The sequence below is a fragment of the Phacochoerus africanus genome, chromosome 2 (assembly GCF_016906955.1).
Source record: "Phacochoerus africanus isolate WHEZ1 chromosome 2, ROS_Pafr_v1, whole genome shotgun sequence".
Classification (NCBI taxonomy): domain Eukaryota; kingdom Metazoa; phylum Chordata; class Mammalia; order Artiodactyla; family Suidae; genus Phacochoerus; species Phacochoerus africanus.
Window position 1 is genome coordinate 227,326,066 of NC_062545.1, and position 20,334 is coordinate 227,346,399.

Genomic DNA, 20,334 nt, shown 5'->3' on the forward strand with positions numbered 1-20,334 from the left:
GACCATACCTTTTAAAGACGTGGTTGGTTTATCCGTGCAGTGGTTTGGTTGTTAGAATCCCTCAGAAATATTTGCTTGTTTAAATATGCAGCACCAAGTTATTTTAATTTTTTCCTTTAAATAAGTGGGAGTTCCTGTTGTGGCACAGCGGAAACGAATCCGACTAGTATCCATGAGGATGCAGATTCAATCCTTGACCTCGCTCACTGAGTGAGGAATCCGGCATTGCCTTGAACTGTGGGGTAGCTCGTAGAGGCGGCTTGGATCCCACGTTGCTGTGTCTGTGGTGTAGACTTACAGCTACAGCTCCAATCCGACCCCTAGCCTGGGAACTTCCATATGCCATGAGTGCAGCCCTAAAAAAGCAAAATAAATAAATAAAAGTAAATGAGTGAAATATACTTTAGAAAAAAATTGCTTTCTTAATAGGTTTTGCTGCTGCCAGAAGATACCGCAAAAGCATGTTTCTGCCTGTAGGCAGGTGTGGCTCCATTTAAGTGTCTGTTTGAATTAACTTTGTCAGTGAAAATCTGGGTAGTTTGCAAGGCTGCTGAAATAAACCAATAGGTAGTTTGGGTGGTTTGTACATAGCCTCTTTCTGTATAATTGCAGCTGACAATAGCTCTACCCACTTTTTGAGAGAATAGTCCTCTGTTTGGGATGGTCAGAACTCATTTTATATTCAGTCTTTGTATGAAAATCCAATTGTTTATTTTTGCAGATGTCTTGTTAAAGATTTTGGCAGTAAAAAATAAAATTGGAAAGGGCATCAAATATTTCTTGACTAGAAAAAGCTAATATTGTAAGTATATTAAACAAGAGGAGAATTTTGAATATTTCTAGTGTATATTTTCACTTCTCTCAGGTTAGTATTGGTGCATTAAAAGCCTTAAGATGAATATAGAGTGAATGATAGGACAGTGGACTAGACTTGAGGGAAGATAATTATTTTAGCTTACGGTAGAAATATACCTCACTTTATACTTTAGGTATCTAATTAGAATTTTGTATAGTGAAAAATCAAATATTGGTAACTCAAATATTTATGTATTTGATGTATGTATATATTTATGTATGTATGTATATCAAGTATTTTAGAGCACTAAGGTAATATTTTATTTATAAACATTGATATCTAATTTCTTTTTTTTTGTCTTTTGTTGTTGTTGTTGTTGTTGCTATTTCTTGGGCTGCTCCTGCGGCATATGGAGGTTCCCAGGCTAGGGGTTGAATCGGAGCTGTAGCCACCGGCCTACGCCAGAGCCACAGCAACGTGGGATCCGAGCTGCATCTGCAACCTACACCACAGCTCACGGCAACGCCGGATTGTTAACCCACTGAGCAAGGGCAGGGACTGAACCCGCAACCTCATGGTTCCTAGTCGGATTCGTTAACCACTGCGCCATGACGGGAACTCCTGATATCTAATTTCTAATTAGCTATGTTAAACAAACGTAGTTTCCTAAAAAGACGTAAGCCTATAGTAACCTTGGTTTTATATTTTTCCTTAAATGACAATATAACCAATTTTATTGCTGAAACTCACTTGAAAAGTATTTCTGGTCTATTTATATGACTAGTCCATTTTGTGAAATAAAAAAATACATAAAAATAATTAGACTCAGTAACTTATCCAAATAAGGTATTTCTGAGAGTAATGGACATTCAAACTATTACTTATTATTACATTTAAAAAGTTTCTATGTTTGAAAGTTTTAAGTGAATAGAACTCAGTACTGATATTCTGGATCATATAGTACTGGTGTTCTATCTATAGTAATTATAATCCATCTAGGAACCATGAGGTTGTGGGTTTGATCCCTGGCCTCGGTCAGTGGGTTAAGGATCTGGCGTTGCTGTGAGCTGTGGTGTAGGTCGTAGATGCCGCTCAGATCTGGCGTTACTGTGGCTCTGGCATAGGAAGGTGGCTACAGCTCTGATACGGCCCCTAGCCTGGGAACTTCCATATGCCACAGGTGCGGCCCTAGAAAAGACACAAAGACAAAAAAAAAAAGTATATAACTAATGTTAAAAAAAATTTTGTGAGAAGTTATAAACATGTACAGAAAAAAATGCAAATTTCTTTAAATATATATACTTGAAATGCTGGAAAGTAAAGAATCTCTGAGTAATAAGAGTTTTTTCTTTATCTGTATTTTTATAAAGCTCTGTAATGTGAAGATTTATATATAAATGCTCATATTGATTTAAATTTATAAAATTGATCAGTAAAGTTATTTTTCATCTACAAAAGTAATAAATTCTTATAAGAAAATTATACAATACAGTATCTCATTGTTAATATACAATGGGGGAAAAAAGTATTAAGGGGCAAGAACTAGTTGCAAAACATAATACAAAAGAGATTTCTACGTGAAGATTGAACTCTGTCCTTTCTCCTACCCCATTCATATTTATTGAGTGATAAATTTGATTCCTAAGATGTTATGTAATATGATAAACCAAAGACTGGCTATAACTATAACAAATTGAGCTCCATCTAGTTAGGATAAAATTTTTCTCAGTTTATGACCAAAAAAATTCCCACTTTAAACATTTAAAAATAAGGATTTGAGGAGTTCCCATCGTGGCTCAGTGGTAAGGAATCCAGCTAGTATTCATGAGGACACGGTTTGATCCCTGGGCTCAGACGGTGGATTAAGAATCTGGTGTTGCCATGAACTGTGGTGTAGGTTGCAGACACAGCTCAGATCAGGCATTGCTGTGGCTGTGGTATAGGCAGCAGCTACAGCTCCAATTAGACCCCTAGCTTGGGAGCTTCTGTGTGCCATGGATGCAGCTCTAAAAAGACCAAAAAAGGAAGAAAGAAAAAGGATTTGAGCTTATTCTATGAGGTTTTTCGTATTCTAGTGTTCTTCTAACATAGGTAAAAGCTTTACTTCTCTTTTAAGTCCTTTTAACCCTTGTATGCGAGTCCTATAGCAACTGAACTAGACACTAGAACCAGACAAAGACATTATTAAAAAAAGAAAACCAGGAGTTCCTGTTGTGGCTCAGTGGAAATGAATCTGACTAGCATCCATGAGGATGCAGGTTCGATCCCTAGCATCAGTGGGTTAAGAATCCGGTGTTGCCATGAGCTGTGGTATAGGTTGCAGACGTGGTTCAGATCTGGCGTTGCTGTGGCTCTGACGTAGGCCAGCGGCTGTAGCTCCGATTAGACCCCTAGCCTGGGAACCTCCATATGCTGCTGGTGCGGCCCTAAAAAGACAAAAAAAAAAAGAAAAGAAAAGAAAAAAGGAAATATTACCATATTGTATTCACTAGTAAATAAAAAGCATAATATACCTCCAAGTGAGGTTTATCCCAGGAATCCAATGCTGATGGACTGAAATAATTCAATATTGTTAAGCTGTCAGTTCTCCCCCAAATTTATTAATAGTTATAATCCTAATTGCAATCATAGCACTATTTTTTGGTTGAAATTAACAAACTGGTTCTAAAATATACACAGAAAAGCAGAGGAACCAGAATAGCCAAAATAATTTTGAAAAAGAACAAATTTGGAGGAGGCATAGTATTGATTTCAAGACCTTAAAACTCTAGTAATTGAGGTTGGGTGGTACTGAAGAGAAAGTAGACACACAGATTACTGTAATAGAACATTGAGTCCAGAATAGACTCACAAATACTTAACTTTTGACAAAGATATAAACATAATTCAGTGGTGCTAGAACTTGGACACCCACACATGTAATTTAAAAAGAACCTCTATCAGCATTTTGCATCATGTACAAAAATGAATTCAAACTAAATCTTGAGTTACATGTAAAGCCTAAAGTTACTGAACTTCCAGAAGAAAACAGGTGAAAATCATGATTCTTCAAAGACTTACTAGATTTGCCACTAAAAGCATGGTCCTCATGAGAAAAAAATTGTTCATTGAGGGAGTTCCCATGGTGGCACAGTGGTTAACGAATCCGAATAGGAACCATGAGGTTGCGGGTTCGGTCCCTGGCCTTGCCCAGTGGGTTAACGATCTGGCGTTGCCGTGAGCTGTGGTTTAGGTTGCAGACGCGGCTCGGATCCCGCGTTGCTGTGGCTCTGGCGTAGGCCAGTGGATACAGCTCCGATTCGACCCCTAGCCTGGGAACGGCTCAAGGAAATGGCAAAAAGACAAAAAAAAAATTCATTGAAATTTCAAAGGTTTTTCTCTTAGAAAAACACTGTTCAGATGATGAAAATAAGTGCACAGAAAACAAACCAATTAAAAAAGAAAAAAACAGGTAAAATATTTAAACAGACACTTTAAAGAAAATACAAAATAGCATATAAGCACATGAAAAAACATTCAGCATTATACATTATTAAGGAGATGCAAATCAAAATCATAGTAGATGACTCTACAGACCTATTCAAATGGCTAAGGTAAAAGATATTTACAATTTCAAGCACTGGAAAGGATGTGGATAAACTAGATCTTTAGGAGTTCCCACTGTGGTATAGTGGCATAGTGGGTTAAGGATCAGGTGTTAGTCACAGCTATGGCTCAAATTTGATCCCTTGCCCAGGAACTTCCATATGCCACATGTGCAGCCAAAAACAAGAAACAAACAAATAAAAACCAAACAAAATAAAAACAAACAACCCCCCCCAAACTAGAGCTTAATCCATGAGTAGTAGAAATGCAGAATGGTACAGCCAATTTGAAAACTGTTAGTTTCTTATAAAATGAAGCATAAAATTATCATACAACCCAATAATACCATTCTTAGATAATAAATCAAAAGAAATGAAAACTTGCCCACCCTGAAAGTTGTATGTAAATATATTTTTAGAATTTTTATTATAGTTGATTTACAATGTGTATGTAAATATTTATTAGCACCACAAAATGGAAACAACCCAGAATGTCCTTCAAATGGTGAGTGAACAAACATAGCACATCTGTATAGTGAAATACTATTCACCAATAAAAAGGAATAGCTGTGGACTTGATCATTTCATCCAGACAACACTGTAAGATCAGATTAAAAATTATTGTTGCCTGAGGAATGATAGAGGGGACTGACAACAAAGGGGCACGTAAAGGCTTTTTAGAGTGATGGAAATGTTCCATATTTTGGTTGTCAGGCTCATAGAACTATACACCTAAAATGGGTGAATTTTGATGTATATTTTTGTACCTCAAAATTGACGTAGGCTGGCAATCTTTTAAAATAATTAATGTAGAAAGAATGATAGAGTTAGGATTTGAAATGATTGATTCAAAGGACCTTGAATGGATGCTAAAACCATGAAGCAAAATGTTATTGTGGAACAGCATAATGACATGACCCCCATGTATTATTGCTGATCTTTATAATTCAAAGAGATCTTGGCAGTTGCTACCTTAACCAAGTGGTTAGGTAGTCAAATGTGGTCAGTCAAATTTCTCATTACTGGACATTTTGTGCCTCCTGACTTGGGGTAATATGGAGTACACAGCAGTAGTATGAATGAATTATTCTTGTCAAAAAAATCTTAAACCTGAATCTAATCAAGTCTTTAATCCAAACTTCTAGCCTACAGGACTATAGGGGATAAAGCAGTCAGTTGAATTACACCATGAGGAAACGGTTTGACAAATAGAGAATGTGGGATATTCCCAAAGACAACTACTTGGCTGATATGCATTGGTATTATTGTTTTAACCTTTTTTGCATGATTGAATTTTTCATAATAAAGGTGAAAGTTTTAGAACCCAGTTGAGAGAAAGTATTTATTGAAGATGTCTTTATGATGTGCAGTGCATTTCCGTAGATTGTATGACTATCAGACATCTATACCTATATTGTACACCTGAGGATAACTTTTACTACACTGTTTGGCATTATATAACACCAGTCTGCTTTGAGAAGCAGGGGAAAAAAATAGCTCTGTGAAATGCTTTGTACTGTAAGGATATTTTTGAAAGCATTGTTTATTATATTGTATGGTGTCCTTTTGATTAAGAAATGAAACTTTGGGTTTCGATGACAAGAATAGTACATATAGACATTAAATCAGGTAGGCAAGCAGAGCTTATGTTTTAATGGCAGCTAAAAAACTCATATCACTCATGGCCCATCTCTAGCAAATGTGCTTTTGCAGCTGTATTCTTGGCTGCTTTGTAATTTTCCCAACTGTCATTTTTTCCTCAATCTGATTCTCTCATATGTTTTTTTGGTTGTATTTATTTTGTAAGATACTTTATGCCTAACAATATTCTAGCCATATTAAGGATTTTAGATAAAATTTTATATATTTTAGATACATAAATTTTTATAATTTGAAAGTCACAACCTAAAAGCCAGATTTTCACATTGTTATTATTAGTCATATAAATTCTAGTTCCTAAATTCAGGGATGCTTTATCTTTTAACCAGATATGAAATAAAGGAGTGTTACTAGAAAATGTAAAAATAGATACTTTTAAGTATAGTTAAGGAGTTCCAGCTGTGGTGAAGAGGGGTAAGGAGCCAGTGTTCCTGCAGCTCTGGCATAGGTCACAGTGGACCAGGAACTTCTGTAGGCCTTGGGTGCATGAGATCAAAAAAGAAAAATAAATAAATAAATCAGTACAGTTAGAGTATTGCTGTATATTACTACATTGTTGTAGCTATATTGGCAAAAAAATATTTTGGTATAAGGCAGGGGAGAGAACGAAGCCATTCCATGGAAATGGAAATTTAGCAGCTGTTAGAATTAGTATTTTCCTTAATAATTTAATTTTTTAATTCCTTGTTTTAAAATTAATGAAGGGGGAGTTCCCTTCATACCTCAGCGGTTAATGAACCTGATTAGAATCCATGAGGATGTGAGTTCGATCCCTGGCCTCGGGTCAGTGGGTTAAGGATATGGCATTGCCCGGAGCTGTGGTGTAGGTCACAGACACGGCTCCGATCCCATCTTGCTGTGGCTCTGGTGTAGGCCAGCAGCTGTACCTCATATTCGACCCCTGTCCTGGGAACTTCCATATGCCACAGGTGTGGCTCTAAAAAGCAAAAATAAATAAAAAATAAAAATAAATAAAATTAATGAAGGAGAGGTCCCATCGTGGTGCAGTGGTTAATGAATCCAACTAGGAACCGTGAGGTTGCGGGTTCGATCCCTGGCCTTGCTTAGTGGGTTAAGGATCCAGCGTTTTGTGAGCTGTGGTGTAGGTTGCAGACGCGGCTCAGATCCCGCATTGCTGTGGCTGTGGTGTAGGCTGGTGGCTACAGCTCCAATTAGACCCCTAACCTGGGAACCTCCATATGCCGTGGGAAGCGGCCCAAGAAAAGGCAAAAAGACAAAAAAAAATTAATGAAGGGAAGTAAAATATGTCATTGTTTCTTTCACCTTTAGCATTTCTGAAAGAATTGTGATGTACAAAAAGTCTGAATGAAAGATTATATTCATTGCTCTTGAATCTTCAGATTATTCCCCCCACAATAGTATCTTTCTTCTGTTAAAAGATGCTTTATATTTTATGAAATATTTTTCAGCAGCAGCATATTGATACAGATGTTATATTTACAATTTGCTCTTGCTACCTTCTTAGGAATTGAAGTACTCACCCAGTTTCTCTTGGAGAGTTGTTTTGTAGTACCAATGATGGATGTCAGAAAATAAAACGTTTAAAGCAAGGATAACAACACTTATAGTAAAATATGTTGTATGAATTAATGATGTTTATAAATTAAGACTTTACATGTATATTAATAAGTATCTTTTGATACCTCTAAAGTTTATTCTAACTTTAAAAAATGTTCGTTGATAAATAAGGTTTTCTTTTTTAGGTAAGATGCTTAATTTAAGTCCAGTGGAATCGTCCACTGATGATTTTTTTTTTCCTGTAAAGATCTAGAAAGGAGCTTATTTAACTAAATGATCTTTAAAGGCTTTTGTTTTCATGTAACTTGTTTTGATTTTATATTTGAACACATTTTTAAATCTTAATGGTAATAACCTATTATCTTCTACATGAGGGAGGTACATGCTAAAATTAGTTGCCAGTAAAGAACGAGGTTAGTAGATGCAAGCTATTACATTTAGAATGGATAAGCAAGTTCCTACTGTATTGCACAGTTAAAACTATATCCAGTCTCTTGGGATGGACCATGATGAAAGATAAGAAAGGAAATGTGTGTGTGTGTGTGTGTGTGTGTGTGTGTGTGTGTGTGTATCTGAGTCACTTTCCTGTACAGCAGGAGTTGACAACATTGTAAATGAACTATACTTTAATAATAAAAAAAAATTAACAAAATTAAAATCGACAAAACAGAGTTAGTTGTAAACATAGGTGTGAGTAGGGTAAGATTGCCATCTTCTTTGCCCCAGGCAGAGAGATTCCTAGCAACTACTACTTAGCTTTCATTACTCACATGTCTGTAATTCACTTTTTCTAGTTTGCCAAAATATGATAAAGCAAATTACACATTTTTCTTTCTACAGCTATTTTAAAAGGAAAGTTCTATTCATTCTCATGCTTATTCTCATTCATTTCTTGAGACATGAAAATCAAGTTTAATTTTGTAGAGTAGTGCCTGCGAGTCATGTGAATGCTGTACAACATCTCCATTTATACTGCTTCACACATCACTCACAGAACAAGTTCCCACAAAGACCTGTTTTGTTCTACTGTCGATCCACCCTAAAGAAACCAGTTTCCAAACTATGCACAGCTTTGCAAATCAAGATGAGCTGGTCAGAAATTGGATACAGAAACAAACAAGAAACCAAATAATGCTTCCTAGTTAACAAGCAGAGTGTATTATTTATAATAAAATTGCAGGTAATAAAATGTGCATTCTAAGAATATTCTAATTAGAAAGTTTATATCACATTCATATTATAATCATAGATCAAGTCATTAGTTTCTATTATTGCTAGAGTTAGGAAATTATAAGCACTGCCTTTAGTACAATATTGTAGGCAAAGAGGGCAGAGAGGACAAAAGATGAAATGTGAACATTCGGTCTCAGTAATTCTTAGCAAGCCCTGTATCTGATAACTAAGTGCCAAGGTTGATAAGAAGAGTTTTGCATTAGGCACACATTTCCTTCTTTCTGGCAAAAGTCAGCAGACTACTGAAAGGAGGGAATATAGTGACATGCAGAATTTATTTTCCCAGGGATTCTCCATCTAGGTCAGGAAGAAAAGAATTCCCATACACAATTCATAAGTAACAATGTTTTTCACCATAGACTTAAATTCAAACATAATGTATTCACAGTTTAATTTATGGTTTTTGAAAATACCCTTGAAATATTTTCTCTTTGAATAAACATTTTCTCATTTTTCCTTCTTGTTTAGAACTTTAAAGAATATCAAGCACTGTTCAGAAGTTTTGTTTTCTGTCGGATAATCTCTAAACATCGCGCTTTTAAATCACTATCAAATAACTTTCCAAAGAACCTGAATCTTTTGGGATGCTTCTTTTTTCCTCTTGAGAAGTTAGAAAAGGAAACAAAAGAAGCAAAGAAAACTTAAAATGTCCTTTATTCATTATTCCAACAATAGGCAAAGACCAAGTTTCCCCAACCAAAGTAAGCAGGTTAGGGAATTCTCAGTGTACTCAGTGAAAATATGTAGTCTAGGTACTGAGTCACATGAATATGCTATAAAATATAAAGCTATTGTCCTAACATATGACACATTTAAAATTTCCCTTCCTCCTTATTTCCCAATGCATTTTGAGAAGAAAATTATAATAATATTTTGTTCCCTAATAAAGCCCATTTCCCAGTACAGTCACATGTGCACATTTATTTTCTATTTTGAAGAAACCAAGTTACTAACAAGATAACTTTTCTAAAACATTTTTCTTTACATGAAATGGAAAAGGGTTAAGTTGAATAATTAAATGTTCTCTTGCTTCTAGCTGCTTTTCCCTCGCTCTGCTTTCTCAAGTTTCTTAGTCTCTCCTCTTGCCTACAGACTGACAGTTCAGGATTATCTAATTTCTCAGTCTAATTTCTCATTTTTCAGTGTTAAGATATGAATTGTCAAGATAGTAGTTTTAAATTTGAATTAGGTTTTCTTCTTTATTACTATGCTTTTATTGAGTTATAACTTACAAGTGTAACTCAGACTGTATAGTTAAGTGTATATCTTAACTACATGTATAGCTAAGATATATATATGTATATCTTATACATATATATCTCTTAACCATACAGTTTGAGTTATAACATACATATGCATCACAATTTATGGGGAGGATTTTCTTAAGATACTCCTGCTAGGAAATTAAAACATTGAATCTTTGCCTTTATAAAGAACCAAATTGAAAATGTATAGAAAAATACATAGCATATCATAAATGTTACATAGATTGTTGGGTTACTATTTTGAAAAAAATTAAATTTCTCATGTGCCTTTTGGGGTTTATAAAGCTGGCTCACAAGTGGAATTCTGTTTGTTTTTCTGTTTGTTTTTAAGAAAATTAATGCAAAACTTCATGATGGTGTATGTCAACACTGTAAAGAAGTTCTTGAATGGCGTGTAAAATACAGCAAGTACAAACCATTATCAAAGCCTAAAAAATGGTAAGTTAAATTTCTTAATTACTTTACCAGTAATACCAGTATCATAGTTTATTACTTTACTCCCTGATTTCAGAATTATGTCCAGATAAATATTAAGGTGAATAGAGAAAAAAAATTTCCACTATTCTATGTAGAACAGAATTTCATCTTACATTCTGAATCTTGCCTTGTGAAGGCAAATAGATTGGAAAGGCGGATTCATCATTTCCTTCCCCATTCTTCCATAAATAAAGAATGTAGCATTTTTATTGCATCTTGTTCATAAAACAAGATTAGGGTTAAGGCAGAGAAGGGAAAGTTTGTTTTGCAAAGTTCTGTCTCTGACTGATGAGGTTACAATATTTACTATATATTATTTTTACCAAAAGGGTCTTAAAGAGGGTCTGACCTTTTACTTTGACCCATGAAGATTACTGAAATGGCTTAGATTAGGTATCGTAAATAAATCACTAGATTGATAATGTATAACTTCATTCCTCTGAGGTTTTGAGTCTAGTGAAAAGATACTGGACTTTGTTTCTCATCTGTCCCTTACCATTCTATAATTTTGGGATTCTGTTTCATCAGCCTTATGTACCTCCTGGTACTGCTCCCTTACCTCCTTTGGCTTATCTCAGTAAGGATCATATCAGAGGGTAACTGATGCCTGAAAGAAAAAAGTGACTATTTTAAATATAAAAATTAGCATTAGTATGTGTGATACTGTTTTTACAATTATGAGTTTTAGTTTGGTAGTCTTTATTGTAGCTATTTAGAATACATTTGTTCCTTATTGCATTATTTTCCTTTTAGCTATTCCATAGTGGCATTTTCCATAAATATATTTCCTCTTCCTTTCTAGGAGGAAATTTTTATTTATTTATTTTTTGCTTTTTAGGTCCGCACCTGCGGCATATGGAGCTTCCCAGGCTAGGGGTCAAATTGGAGCTATAGCTGCTGGCCTACACCACAGCAACGCCAGATCTGAGCCAAGTCTGTGACTTATATCACAGCTCATGGCAACGCCAGATTCTTAACCCACTGAGTGAGGCCAGGGATTGAACCTGCGTCCTCTTGGATGCTAGTCAGATTCGTTAACTGCTGAGTCATGATATGAACTTCTATGGGAGAAAATTTTAATTAAAGTTTGGAAAGTCAGTCTAAATAATGAATGATATAACCCTTGCTGTTCATTTCTATTGAAAAATTATGTCAGCTCTGTTGTGCATTTTTAGCTCAAACTATGGGGTTATTTGTTTACTTGAGAATATTTAACAGCTTTGAATATCTTAATTTGGGTGATTTATTCTGCTAGAGATGCTTCTGAAAGGTTAAAAACCTCAAGCAAAGATAGGCTAATGTAAGTTTTTTATAATTTTTTTTCTGTGTTGCTCTTTCAGAGCAAATTGTTAATGTTTATTATAGATATATTTGACTCTCTTTTAAATAGCTATAAGTTTCTCTGTCCTATCTGGATCTTTTCTTCATATTGTATAACATTTCCTCCCCAAACAAGACACTTTTTTTAAATTTTAATGATTTTTATTTTTTTCCATTATAGCTGGTTTACAGTGTTCTGTCAATTTTCTACTGTATAACAAGATGACCCAGTCACACATACATATATACATGCTTTTTTCTCACAGTATCATGCTCCATCATCAGTGACTAAAGTTCCCAGTTCTATACAGCAGGATCTCATTGCTTATCCATTCCAAAGACAATAGTTTACATCTGTTAACCCCAAATTCCCAGAAAACGCTCTTTTTTTTCTTTTTTCTTTTTTGTCTTTTTGCCTTTTCTAGGGCCGCTCCCACAGCATACAGAGGTTCCCAGGCTAGGGGTTGAATGGGAACTGTAGCCGCTGGCCTACACCATAGCCACAGCAACTCACAATCCAAGCCTCATCTTCGACCTACACCACGGCTCAAGGCAACCCCGGATCCTTAACCTACTGAGCAAGACCAGGGATCGAACCTGCAACCTCATGGTTCTTAGATTCATTAACCACTGAGCCACGGGAACTCCCAAAGAAAACACTCTTAAACAAAATTTTGAAGTTATTCTCTCTGGCCTAAATTAACAATAGGAAAATCTGGCAACTGTTTGTACTACCCAATACTAGATTTCCAGGAATGAATTAATTGTGTTCTCTACCATAGGAATTAGGTGCTGGTTGTGCTATAAACCATGCAATTTTAGTTGATAGGCCTAGTACAAGATTTGTAGTTTTAAACAAGTCTTTCTTATTTTGAAATTTCATCACTAATCTATTTTTCTCTTGTTCTATTTCCTAAAAGAATTTGAAGTATAGATAATATTTACATGGCCATAGAGTTTTTATAGATTCATGTTAGAGGAAATCATTAAAAAAATTTATGCCTTATTCATTATCTGCTTTTAATCTCTTTAATATGTGCTGCATCCTATATCTTTATCTTCATTGAATGTGCCCGTATACAAGAGATCATATCAATTATTCTAAATTTTCCAGAAGCTGTGATTTGCTATAGAATTTCTGAACTTGATCATTTTATTTTATTTTAGTTTTTTTTTTTGTCTTTTTAACCTTTTCTAGGACTGCTCCCGTGGCATATGGAGGTTCCCAGGCTAGGGGTCTAATCAGAGCTGTAGTCACCAGCCTATGCCACAGCCACAGCAACACAGGATCCGAGCCTCGTCTGCAGCCTACACCACAGCTCACAGCAATGCTGGATCCTTAACCCACTGATCAAGGCCAGGGATCAAACCTGCAACCTCATGATTCCTAGTCAAATTCGTTAACCACTGAGCCACAACGGGAACTCCCATGAACTTGATCATTTTAGATAGCTCTTGGATTTTCATTCTTTTTGTGTATTGTTTACAGTCTTAATATTTTTATGAATCCAGAAGAATTTGCATATTGTTAATTCTAGGAGAACAGATGTTTTACTCAGCAAGAAATAGAAAGTAAAAGGACACAGTATAAGTAGTGAATCTTGTTTAGTTCTAGAAAACTTAAAACACAACTACCTTTAAGAATTGTTGGATGTGAACACTTGGACTCATAGGTCGGCAACTCTGTCCTGTTTGGAGTCATTGAGTCAGGGAAGCTCATGATGATGTTGCCAGTAGCCAGACCCAGTGGCCTTTGAGATGTGAGTCAGAGAGGACCTTGGGAGCTGCTATTCCATATCACGCTGAGGCAAATGAGATTAACCATAGAATAGCTCCTAATGAATGCAAAATAAAAGGAATATAGTAGTGTACAAATACCAAAGTATAGGTAATTTGACAGTAAAGCCTGAAGGAAAATCTCTAGGAATTAAGAAGCCCAAGCTAATGCAAAACAAATGAGAGCTCACGAGAGACTTAGAAACTACTGTAACAAGCTCTGAACATGAATTTTAAATTACATTAGAATTTTAGGGAATTTCTGTCATGGCTCAGTGGTTAACAAATCCGACTAGGAACCATGAAGTTGCGGGTTCGATCCCTGGCCTTGCTCAGTGGGTTAAGGATCTGGCGTTGCCGTGAGCTGTGGTGTAGGTTGCAGACACAGCTCGGATCCCACGTTGCTGTGGCTGTGGTGTAGGCCGGTGGCTACAGCTCCGATTAGATTCCTAGCCTGGGAACCTCCATATGCTGCGGGAGTGGCCCAAGAAATGGCAAAAAGACAAAAAAAAAAAAGAACTTTAGATGCATGTCACCTATTAGTTATGTGTGACTAGTGCAATACTGATATGATACTACCCTTTGATATGATAAGGCAATTTGAAATATCATGGAGTACATAAAGCTTCAGGTCTTCATAGAAATAAAGTGAAAGGCTCGTAAAGATAATACTAAACTCTGTAATAGTGCTAAGATGATCTGCCCATTTTGTTTTAGTCAGCATTTTCTTCACCAGGAGTCCCCATCCAAAATTTTGGCTCATATCTTTTTTTGTCTTTTTAGGGCCACACCTGTGGCATATGGAGGTTCCCAGGCTAGGTGTCCAATTGGAGCTATTGCTGCCGGCCTACACCACAGCCACAGCAATGCCAGATCCGAGCCATGTCTGTGACCTACAGCACAGCTCACGGCAATGCTGGATCCTTAACCTGCTGAGCAAGGCCAGGGATCAAACCGGCAGCCTCAAGGTTCCTAGTTGGATTCCTTTCTGCTGCACCAAGATGGGGACTCTGAATTTTGGCTCATATCTTTTGATTTTAAGGCAAGAAATTGCTCCTCCCTGGTGGAGGGCTGTTGCGGTGCTACAACAGACATCTCCCTTGACACCTGAATGGTATAATCATTATTAAGATGAGTAATGAATGGATCGGTAAGAATTGTGATTCAGGACAAGTCAAAATCTTTTTGTAGAAAACCTCTTTTTCTTTTTATGTCTGCACCTGAGCTACATGGACGTCCTCAGGCTAGTGGTCGAATCTGTAGCTGCTGGCCTATACCACAGCCACAGCAGCACGGGATCCTTAGCCCACTAAGCAAGGACAGGGATTGAAGCCGCATCCCATGGCTACTAGTTGGGTTTGTTACTACTGAGCCACAATGGGAACTCCAAAACCTTATTTTTAAGTGTCTTATTTTTTGACTTGGGGGAAAAAAAATCCTGAAAGATAACTTAACATTATTTGTTAGTATTCCTGGTCAGTTCCAAGTCCTTCATGAACACTGTAAATAATTTTGGGTGCGGACCTGAGAATTATTTAAAAAGCAAGAAATCTAAAAAATATAAAGTAATTTGTATAACTCTTAGAGAAGAAAGTACTTGATATTTTTTACTTAATACTCATTTATAGACATTTATATCATTTTCCAGGTACTGGAAGTACAGCCAGTTAAAAAACTGTCCCCTTCCTCAAGCAATGTAAGACAAATGAAATGGCCTTTTCTTTTTTCTTTCTTTTTTTTTTTTTATTCTGGGCTCTGAGGGATTAAATGTTTTGCCCAAGATAAGAATGTAAAGCAGTTGGAGTTAAGATTCAAATGCAAATTATCCTATTCCAAAGACCTGATTTTCTACTCTCCCACAGTGATTTCTCAGTATTTTAATATTCATTCAAAAAGTCTTTTTTCCCTCCCTACGTGAGCCTAATTCTATATTAATTTTTACCCAAGTCACCTATCTTGTTTATGGAAGTTGTCTACTGCTGAATACCACATACATAGCCCTGTCTTTTTTTTTTTTTAATGCATGTATCTAGACAAATAGGTTTTACTTGCAGGTCCTTCCTGAAATGCCTAAGCTGTTACCTAGAAACTTCTTATGCCTGGTGTTTCAGGCAACCAAGCAACCTCTTTTCCTGTTAATTTAGAAATGTAGTAGGCAAATACCCACATTCGTGTTAGAATCTCTATCCTGTTTTTTTTTTTTTCCTCTTCCTACCCATTAAAAAAAAAAAATCGCCAATTGTGTTAGCTCATGTTTAACATTACCATAGTATTAGAAGAGAAAGAAGAAGCTAGTACAAAAGAGCAACAGGCCACAAATAGATTGGGGTCTGGGAGGGGAGGCCTTTTCCTCCTAGGGGACATTTGGCAATGTCTGGAGACTGTTTTTTCTTTTTTTTTTTTTTTTTTTGCCATGACTAGAAAATCTGGGAGGGATGCTACTAGCATGTAGTGGTAGAGGCCAGGAGTAGACTAAACATCCTTAGTGCACATATAGACCCACGGCAAAGACATATTCAGCCCAACATGTCAGTAGTGTCCTGGTTGAGAAACCCTACTGCTTACAAAATAGATGAACACTCACAGGGTCAAGCCACTGAAACTTCATATATATATTAGTTCAATGGTTTTTAGACTTTTCAGCCTTAAAATTTTTGAATAAAACCTTACCCAGGAATCCATTGAATACCACAGGCCAAAATGAAACTGCCTTAGATGGAGAAAAGGGAGACCAGTCCTTAAATGCCATAAGAAGAATGTTGATTGAAAGTAGATTTCTTCTTAAAAGTATTTCAAGTGAAGAGAGGAGGAGCTGGTGTAACGTGCCTTGAAACCACATTGTTCTAGGGATGTGTGGTCAAACAGTTTCATGACAGGTGGGTGCTTTACGCCTAAAACAATGTTTACTTTTCATTAGACAGAGTCACTCCCCCTGGTCCTCACATCCGGGTATTGCACTTCTTAACTGATAATTTAAAAATCGATTGCCTCTTAATTTTTATCTCCTCTGCCCCAGTGCAGCCCTCATCTCTTCATACTTCATTGCATTAAATAAATAAATTCTCCTCTATCTCACCTCTACTGACATATCTCCCTTGGTCCAGATAAATAACATGGTGTTATTAAAAAGGTTTATTTCACATAACTGTTTCAAGGGCTCTTGTGGGGAAGAGTTGAGTCTCTAGCAGCAAGAAGCTCAGTGGACGCTAAGTGGGGCTTTGTCCCCTCAGAAGTTCTGCTTTTATATGTTTACTGTATAGTGTGTTAAGGAATAGAAGGAGGTGGTGCTCTAAACCGAGAGACCAAAAAGTAATACTAGTAGTGAGAAAATGAGGTGTTGCTAAACAGGTACCACCCTATAGCTTGCCTCTCTAATAATATGCTTGCTCTATCTTTACTACAAAGCTTTTTTTCTGACCAAATTAACCAAACTGAAGCCTTCAAGATAATCTTTTATAAACCAAATGTATTCTTTTTTTTAAAGTTATCCATTATTTTTGTAGCGGTGGTGAAAAACACATAACATAACATTTTCTATCTCAACCATTTAAAAGTGTACAGTTCAGTAGTGCAATAGATCTGCAGAACTTAGTCATCTTTAAAGTTCGAAGCTTTATACCCATTAAACAACTTCCCTTTTCCCCTCCACTCAGTTCTTGGTAACCACCATTCTACTTTCTGTTGCTATGAATTTGAGTACTTTAAATACCTCGTATAAATGGAATCATACAGTATTTGTATTTTGTGACTGGTTTACTTCACTTAGCATAAGATCTTCAAGGCTCATTGAACAGAATTACCTTCCATTTTTAGTCTAGGTAATATTCCATTGTGTGTGTGTGTGTGTCACATTTTGTTTATCCAACCATCTTTTGATGGACATTTAGGTTATTTCCACCTCTTGGCTATTGGGAATACTGCTGTGAACATGTTTGGGCAAATATCTCTTCAAGACTCTTTTTTCAGTTATTTTGTGTGTAAACCCAGAAGTGGGATTGGTGGATGATTTGGTAGTTATATTTTCATGAGACTTCTCCATACTTTTTTCCGTAGTTATCACACTCTAATCCTACAACAGCACATAAGGGTTCAAAAATCTCCACATTCTTGAGCACATATGTTAACCCTTTTATTTTTAAAGGGAAGTACTGTACTCTTAAAATTCTGCCTAATAAAATGAGTACCACTGCCCTTATTTTTCAAAGAAAGTAAATTAATGCACAGAAAGCACCAGGTATATCTATCCACCAGCTAACAGTAGCTTGCACTCATTCCGTGGTGCTGGATTGTTGTATTTGTCCATCAATTGGCATTCATTACTTGAGTTTTTTCATTGAGCAAACACCATAACATAAATCTTGATCCATTTATTATCACATTTTAGATAGACAGATTCCATTTGTAAGTATTCAGGCCGTATTTGCTTTCAGTGCTTAGGAACTGAGCTCACTATAAGGTAACTGAAGAAAAATGTTTGCAATATGCAGTGAGTCCTTCCTTTTCCCTTTATGTAACCTCAATTTATAGCATCTGAGTGAAGATCCATTGTTTAGGTGACTAATTTTATAATTCACATGTTCTAAACATTTTGATGCTTCCTTTTTGATGTATTGTAAAACTGAACACATTTATCAGCTCTTTGTATTCCTGAAGTACAGTTTCTTTTATTAAAATACACCTTTGAAAAGCCTTAGTCATCATTGGCATCAAGTTATATTGTATACATTGGAAAATTAAATAGATTGAAATGAAAAGGAAAAATAAGTGGATTTATAAATGAATTACTAGATAAATATTTTTTTCTTGATTTTTCTTTTTTTAAATTTGAAGAGAATATTTATGTCAGGACACCTGAAAATTAAATGCTTTGTTATAGAATCTTCTAATAGAAAAATTGTCTCTGTGCTAGTAAACATTGGAGCTTGGGAAAATTAATTGGGATGGAAATGCTTTATATTTTATAATAGGATCATAGTTAGAGAAGGCTCTTGACTTGGTGATATTTTGTATGGGGACATGGCTACAGATGAATCAACAAAGTTGAATTCCTTAAAAATTGGATGTTCAATTTATGTTTATTGCCTGATGACTGGCCTCTTTCTTTCTCTCTCTCTTTCTTTCTTTCACTGGCACCATATATATATATGATATATATATATCATATATATTTATATATCATATAAATATTATGGAAAATGAAGTGTCTTTCTATACATTCTTTTATTTTTACTATTTAAAATGAACATTGTTGCATTTATCTGGTTTATAGATTATTAGGCCCTTTCTGATCTTGCTGCACAAACCCCATCATTTTTATTATTTTTGGCCACACCCACTGCATGTGGAAGTTCTGGAGCCAGGGATCCAACACAGTAGCAACCCAAGCTGCTCTAGTGATAATGCCGGATCCTAACCTGCTGTGCCACAAGAGAACTCCCCCATCATTTTTATTATTAACTTAGGGTATTAGACTGGGTAGAAATAAAAGGTGAAGTACCAGTTATGTCCATTATATTTTCCAAATTTTATTGGCTAAGTGAGAAGGATTGGAATTTTTAAGTGGTGAATTAACTTTTGCACCAAGTACAGGCAACATTCCAATAAATTTCATTGAAATAAATACATTATTATATATATTACTAGACCAGTGAAAAATTGATTTCTAACTGCTGCAAAAAATGTAAAAAATTAGGAAGAAAAAATTATTCTAAAATGTAATAGGAGAAAGGGATATTTAATGATGAGACCCTCAGTGTCAGCCACTTCCTCTCTAGACATGTGTGTACCCATGTGTACTTTATTTGAAAATTCAAGTAAGGTTATGATGGCAGAGGTAGTTGGGATGAAGATAGATGAACAGTGTATGCTATCTACCAGAATCCAAGCAGAATTAGAAGATAGTGAACACTCAGCTATAGTTTGACTCTTTCTTGTGCAAGCCCCACAAGCCTGGGAAAAGTGTACTATAAATAGCCAAGGAAACCCCTTCAGTTGAGTGCCTTTTTCCTTTAATACAGCATAACTTCCAAGAGTAGGGACTGGGAGTGGCATTGCAGAGCCTCTATCTTAGATCAGTAAAGTACTTTTAGTACTCTAGGATGTAGAAATAGCTTTGTTGTCATAGAACCTTCTCCTTTACTGATATTTTAGAAATCCAATTTTACTTTTACTGTCTAGTCTCTGAAATGGTGTATTCTTTCTGATTTGAATCTTAACTGTAAAAGTTCAAGCTAAGAAATCCCTTAAAAGTAGAAATTATATTCTTTTGGTGAGATTTGTGAGAATTATTGCTGGAATTATTCAGAGAATTTTTAGAAAGTTGGTAACATTTGAGAAATCATAGTAAAAGGAAAGGAAAAGATTTCAAATACTTAGAGCTGGGCTAACATCACGTAAAGATAAGATTTCATTTTAAACCTGGTACTATGAGTTTTACCTTCTTTTTTTTTGTCGTCTTTTTAGGGCTGCACCCGAGGCATATGGAAGTTCCCAGGCTAGGGATTGAATTGGTCAAACCTACATCCTCACGGACACTATCTTGAGTTTTTAACCCGCTGAACCACAACAGGCACTCCTGTATTTAGTTTTTGAAGGAATCTCCATACTGTTCTCCATAGTGGTTTTACCAATTTACATTCCCACCACCAGTGTAAGAGGGAATTTACATTCCCTTTTCTGTATACAC

The 20,334-nt window shown here is 35.8% G+C and overlaps 1 protein-coding gene across 1 annotated transcript in view; it reads left to right on the forward strand.

Moving 5' to 3' along the window:
• Positions 1-20,334, forward strand: part of C2H9orf85 (chromosome 2 C9orf85 homolog) — a 63,737-nt gene that overhangs the window by 23,453 nt on the left and 19,950 nt on the right. Inside the window, exon 2 of the mRNA XM_047767773.1 lies at positions 10,408-10,514. Within this exon, the coding sequence (XP_047623729.1) occupies positions 10,408-10,514 (107 nt within the window). The remainder of the gene's footprint in view (positions 1-10,407; positions 10,515-20,334) is intronic.